This window comes from Pelophylax lessonae (assembly GCF_965119305.1).
Source record: "Pelophylax lessonae genome assembly, chromosome: 2".
Classification (NCBI taxonomy): Eukaryota; Metazoa; Chordata; class Amphibia; order Anura; family Ranidae; genus Pelophylax; species Pelophylax lessonae.
In genome coordinates, this window is record NC_138769.1 from 399,158,217 (window position 1) to 399,165,162 (window position 6,946).

Consider the following 6,946-nt stretch of genomic DNA (forward strand, 5'->3'; position numbering starts at 1 on the left):
TTTGTGCCCGGAACTCCGCTTTAAGCACTGGCACCCCCTTTCCCAGCCCCCTCTACTGGTTAGCTGGCTCCTGGATCCCTCTGACCTTCTGGAGTGCTCCCCTATCCTAGGTAGACCCCCTGGGCAGTTTACGGTACTCACTACACTGCTTTCCTGGAAACTTCTGCCCCAGCAGTTCCACTCGGTCCTCAGCACAATGGATCCCTCTCTGCAGCTCAGCTCAACCTTCTGTCCTTCAGGCCGACCGCCAAGGACACCTTCACTAACGCTGACAGGAGGAGAGACAGCCGTCACCCTCCTCCTGGGACTCTGCTTCCCGCCAAAGACACCCTGTCATGTGCTCCCCTCAGACATAATACCCCTTCCCAGAATGCATTGTGGCAGATTCTGCCCTCTGGGATAGATACAATAGCACTGGGTGTGCTATTGGCCAGGTTTCCTCCACTGTCCAATAAGAGCCCTCATTGGACACAGTGGGAAGACTCCCCAAGCTCAACAGGCATACCTGGAAACACATGACAGCCTAGCTGAACAATCAGCCCCCCCCTGATAAGCAGGCAGGGCCCCCTTTATAGGTTTTCCTAGCACCTACCTAGGAGGGTGCTACATCTAGATAGACTTTAAATATGTTTTATTTATGTCAAAGCTGCATTACTTTGTGTCTTTTATCTGTCAATAGTCCAGCTTTAAGAGTGATTGAACTGACTTTGTAAAATTGTAGAATAAATTTGTAGATAAACATATTGTGGCTCATTAAAAACTCTGATATATTATTACACAATGTAGAGTTGAGTCATGGACATTTCTCACCTACAGTATGAGTTCCGATGCCTTATAGACTTCCTTCTGTGTACGTAATGGTCACTTCCAAAGTGACATCATACAGTTACTTAATTTACAAACCTATTCTCCAAATCTATTTGTGAGCATTTGTTCTACCACAGAAACCTACTGCTTTTTTTCCTCCCACGCACAAGTAGCTGCAAATGACAGCTATTAATATAACATCCTTTACAATATCCCCATTACACTCTTCCTACATCTTGAGGAAAAGTATAAAATGCCAGACAAATGTCTATTAGATAGTCAATTACTCTCAGGGGTCAGCACTTCATTCACCATGAGAACTGTCTGTTTTGCTGCACTTGTACTACTAGCATTAGAGGCTTCCTGCACTACCATATGTAAGTGGCTTACTATACTGTCTTTTATACTGTTTATTTTATCTCAGTGTGTGTAAAAAAGGACCACTATTTTTTAATGTTGACAATAGTTTACTTGGGGAAATAGTTTTACATTTTAATTTTATCAGTTACTTTAACCTCCCTGGCGGTATGATTCTTTCTGATTTTAGGTGCTGAAAGCGGTACCATTATTTTGCATGTAATTCTTAAGAATGAGCAGCCCAAACCAACTATTTACATATGATTTTTTTTTACTGTGCGTTCTTCTTTATAACATCTCGGGTATGATAAAGTTTGAAACACTAAATATCAAAAATGATAATATAATAAATGACTATAAATAAGTTAAAGTATATATATATATATATATATATATATACACATACATATATATATATATATATATATATATATATATATATATATATACGTATACATATATTTTATATATATATGTATGTGTGTGTGTATACACATATATATATATATATATATAGATATACGTGTATATCTATATATATATATATATATATACATATACATGTATATATATATATGTGTGCATACTGTATATATATATATAAAGTACAGTAAAACTGCAGGAAAGGGCATTGGGGGGCAAACTAATATCAATTTATTTTATTTTGTAATGAAATCAGTGTGTTTGTGTTTTTTACTTTTCAAATTTGCCGCCAGTTCCACCCCCCTGCGAGCGTCACGTCGCAGGAGACGGAAGCCGGGGCTCACAAGCATCGGGCGGAAGAACCGGCCGCCATATGCTGAAGGGACACATCGCTGGATCCCGGTGATAAGGTAAGTATCCCTCTACAAGGATCCAGTGATGCCCCCTGGTGGTACCCCAAGTGTGGCTCGGGGCTACAGCTTATGGCAGTGAAATCCCCCCCCCCCGAGCCACACTGGGGAATACCGCCAGGGAGGTTAATTCTTAACAGATTACTCTTTAACCACCTCAATACTGGGCACTTTGACCCCCTTCCTTCCCAGGCCAATTTTCACCTTTCAGCGCTCTTACAATTTGAATGACAATGACGCGGTCATGCAACACTATAGCCAAATGAAAATTTTAATCATTTTTTTTACTCAAATAGAGCTTTCTTTTCTGGTATTTATTCACCACTGGGGTGTTTATTTTTTGCGCTTCAAATGAAAAAAACTGAAAATTTTCAAAAAAAAACCAAACATTTTTCTTTGTTTCTGTTGTACAATTTTGCAAAAATTTCTCTTCATAAATTTAGACCAAAATTTATACTGCTACATTTCTTTGGTAAAAAACAAAAAACCCAAATCAGGGTATTTTATTTGGTCTGTGTGAAATAGAGTCTAGAAGCTATGGTACCAATCAGTGAAAATTAATCACACCTGATGTACTGACGACTAATCTAATTTCTTGAGGCCCTAACATGTCAAGACTGTAAAAATACCCCCCAAGTTACCCCATTTTGGAAAGTAGACAGCCCAGGGTATATAGTATAGGCATTGAAGTTGTAATTTTTTTGAAATTGTAATTTTTTCCCACAATTCTTTGGAAAATTAAGCACACTGATCCTCCCAGTGAATGACTGCGCTGGGGGGAGGGGGGGGGGCATGTCAGAACAAGTCTGATCATTAGAAGAAAGCAGGCTGAGTTTTCAGCATAGCTAGAGAACTGATCACGCTGTGCTCTCATGCCTAGTGTGGTTAGTTTTTAATAGCAAAGCAGAGGGGCTGGCAGGAACACCAGGGATTTTGCACAAAGGAATTAAAATAAAGAGAGCAGGATATGTTTTCATACAAGTACATGGTACAGCAGGCACATACAAGGAATATGAAATGTTGGGTTTACATACTCTTTAGCAGATTTTTTGACAGACAACAGGAAAAGTACGTACATGCATATTCTGTGGTCACTAGAAGAGCCCATCTAAGATTTATGTTTTTTTTTTTTTTTTCTAGTTAAAAGTTACATTTACAAAGAATGTTGTGTGCCAAACGTGAACAGGCTGAACTGGAACAGCATCCTCAGCTATACTGAAACAGATGACATTTGTAAACGCAAGGCATTTATGTGAGTATGGTCTTTTGCTAAATTCCTTAATAATTCTTAATAACGCCAAACTGACCTTTTCAGAAAATACTTGCCTCCATGGTTAATGAGCTGTCAGTGCCCATTTAGCAGGTGCAATGGTCCAGAAATGTTAATTTCCTATGCTTCTCCCTCTTCTTTCTGCAGTGCTTCCAGGACAGATCACAGTGATTCTGATTGGTCAGCACTGGCACAGAGAATTACTCTGATCTATCCCACAAATGCTTCTGAAAGAAGAGGGTGAAGAGTGGGGATTTCAAATCCCTGGATCACTGCACCAGCTATGTGGGCGATAAGTACAGGGGCCAGGGGGGTGGGCAGGGTGTACGGTGTTAGTTCACCTTTGTTTTTTGCCTGAAAAGGTAAACTAACCCTTTAAACTGATTGGCTGAAAATGTGGATCTGTAAACCTTTCAGTGACACCATGTAGTGTTAATTAAAGTGGTTGTAAAGACACAAGGTTTTTTTTGTTACCTTCATGCATTCCATTGGCTCCTGCTGCTGTCAATCACAGCCAGTGAGCCAATCAGGAGATGTAGAGGGCAGGGCCAAACTGTGGTTCGGCATCTGAATGGCCACCCAGAGCAGCAGTTTGGCTCTGGGGCCCCCATAACAAGCTGCTTGCTGTGCAGACCCCTGACAGGAGGGAGGAGCCAGGAGCGCCGGCGTGGGACCCGAGAAGAGGATGATCCGGGTCACTCTGTGCAAAACCACTGCACAGAGCAGGTAATAACATGTTTGTTATTTTAATGAAAAAATAATATTATTAAAAATAATAAAATATAACAATAAATAAATAAATAAAGCTTTACAATCACTTTAAACTGTAGCCAAATCTAAGAACAAACATTTTATATATTGCAGCTTATTAGTCCTCAGATGTGGTAACTGAATTTGTTTTCCTTTTTTTCAGACATTATTTTCTTTATTTTCACCTGTTGATTCTGTAGTCCTGAAAAATATCCTTTCCTAGGTTGGCAAAATGACTAAAATAAAATAAATACAGGACAGGGTTGCCACCCTGGGACAGGAAGTGTTTTTTTGACAGGATCAACAGGTGAAAATAAAGAAAATAAAGTCTGAAAAAAGGAAAACTAATTCAGTTACCACAACCTTTTGCTTCTTTTACATAACATGAGGGGTGCTTGAAAAAGCATTGCAGAGTACAGAGTACACAGGAGAGCACTTCTAGAAAGATCAGCCTATTTTTTTGCACTTGTTACAACAGATACAACAAAACACTCTCGATGGTATGTTTAACCACTTGCTGACCACCCGCTGCTTATATACTGCGGCAGGCTGGCCCGGCTGCGCGAATCGCCGTACCTGTACAGCGATCCGTGGGAGCCATCTTGGGGGCGAGCGCGCACTGCTGGCGGCGCGCTCCCGCCGCCACTAGTTAGTGGGGATGCCTATTCACGGAACCTGCTACACTGATTCCCGCCAGGGACCCACGATCGCTCCCTGCTGAGAGAGAACACCGGTCAGTTGTTGTAAACACAGCAGATCGTTGTTCTCTCTGGAATGATCACAGAGCGCCTGTGATCCTCCTATATAGGATCACAGGTCTCTGTGATCATATCACAAGTCCCTCCCCCCACAGTTAGAAAACACTCCCCTAGGCCCACAATTAACCCTTGGTTCACCCCTAGGTTAACCCCTTCCCTGCCAGTGTCATTAGTACAGTCACAGTGCATTACTGTAGTAATGTCACTGGTCCCCCCAAAAATGTCAGTTAGGGGGTCTGTCCGCGGCAATGTCGCAGTCCTGCTAAAATTCGCAGATCGCTGCCATTACTAGTAATAAATAAATAAATAAATAAGTAAAAATGACATAAATATTTCGCCTAGTTGTAGATACGATAACCTTTGCGCAAACCAATCAAAGTACGCTTATTGGGATTTTTTTTACCAAAAATATGTAGAATACAAATAGGCCTAAAAGGATGAAAAAATTGATTTTTAATTTTTTTTGGGGTGGCAGAATATATATATATATATATATATATATATATATATATATATATATATATATATATATATATGTATGTATGTATGTATGTATGTATATATATATATATATATATATATATATATATATATAGCAGAATGTGAAAAATACTGTTTTTTTTTTTCAGAATTGTCGCTCAATTTTTGTTTGTCTGTGATCAAATACCACCAAAAGAAAGCTCTATTTGTGGGGGAAAAAAGGACATCCATTTTACCACGCAATTGTCAGTTAAAATAACGCAGTGCCGAATCGCAAAAAGTAGCCTGGTCATTAAGGGGGGCAGAACCTTCTGGTCCAGAAGTGGTTAACAGATTAAAAGGGTGAAAAGTTAATCGCTAGGGTTTACATGCACTTCAAGCAATAATAAATGCATGAGAAAACTGACTGCTAACTAGCAGAAGTTCTTCCCAGACTTCCACTGTCTACTTTTAGTAAGTGAGTTAAAATGACCATTCTGAGATCACCATTGGAAATTTTCCGACCCTGTGAAGCCAGAATAGGAAGGCACAAACAGCCGTTCTGACCTGTTGTCGCTCCACACAAAATGTAATTTTGTCCCCATTGTGGAGATTTCCCATCTCTTCCTGTCCTTTAGGGATTCCCATTAGGGTCACAGAAATGAATAAACACCCATCCGAGGCTCCAACCCACCGCTGTCCTGTCCAGAAAAGTTTTGCTTGGAGCTTTAAGAAAACAAAGCTAGTGTAGAGGGAAATGACCATTTCCATTACAAAGCTGACTTCCTACTGCAGCATAAAACAACGAATCACCACTTTTGTGGTCTACTTGCCAAAATTGCAGCTAACATACAGCAATAGGATGTGAAACCACAAAATATGTCATTTCACGTCCAATGCATCCTTTCTGCACAAATGCTTTTACTTGCCTTAGTGCATATTTAATGGTCTTTTAATTGCTCAGGCAGTCTTGTACTTAAAGAATGACGACATCCATGTAATATTTATATGTTTCTCTTTCAGAGTGCGCATCAAAGATAACACACAGAAGGAGAGGAAACTTTGTGCAAATGCTCAAAAGAGTCATGTTATCAAGGCTATTGAAACCTACAACAAACACAAGGAAGGAACTCATAAAGGAATAACTCCTTTCATAGAAGGAGTCCCTAAATAATTATCATCTTATCAGAGTTTTGTAAATCAGTATGAACAAAAAAACGCTGGTAGTTTTTTTTTACAATAGTCATTTTTACTTTGTGTATTGTTTTCTTATTACATTATTGAATACGCATCTACAGTATGCTTATCTTAACCCCTTGAAGCTGGCGGCTGCCGGCCCTTTAAGAGGTTTAGAATACCGGTAGGCAGGACTTATAATCATGTGACTGCCGCGATTGGCTGTCACAGCGGTCACATGGTTGGAAAGCTCCCGACCAAGAGCGCACACTCTCGGCACAGCGCTATGTGCACCAATGCACCCAAATATGCGGCTGCTCGGCGCCAAGGCCCATCCGCTGAGAGGCCACAAATTTGCGTGCGCTCAGGTTAAAATTTATGTCAAGCTATTTTTTTTTTACCTTTTGGATGTAGTAGGGAAGGGCAATGTCTAGTATACACTATTTGTTTTTTTTTTTTTTTTCGTTCAACCCGCTGGGTTAACAAAAAAAAAAACACTGAGGAGCTCGGGAGAAGTCGCTGTACTAACCACTTCT

At 40.1% G+C, this 6,946-nt stretch overlaps 1 protein-coding gene across 1 annotated transcript; it reads left to right on the plus strand.

The window, feature by feature from the left end:
- Positions 1-1,094: 1,094 nt before the first annotated feature.
- On the plus strand, positions 1,095-6,408 carry LOC309548129 (uncharacterized protein; the record flags this gene model as incomplete). The annotated part of the gene is made up of 3 exons (XM_082248094.1): positions 1,095-1,184; positions 3,138-3,249; positions 6,258-6,408. Exons 1-3 carry the CDS (start codon positions 1,121-1,123, stop codon positions 6,406-6,408), a joined length of 327 nt encoding a protein of 108 aa, XP_082104220.1. The 5' UTR covers positions 1,095-1,120.
- Between the last annotated feature and the right edge of the window lie 538 nt (positions 6,409-6,946).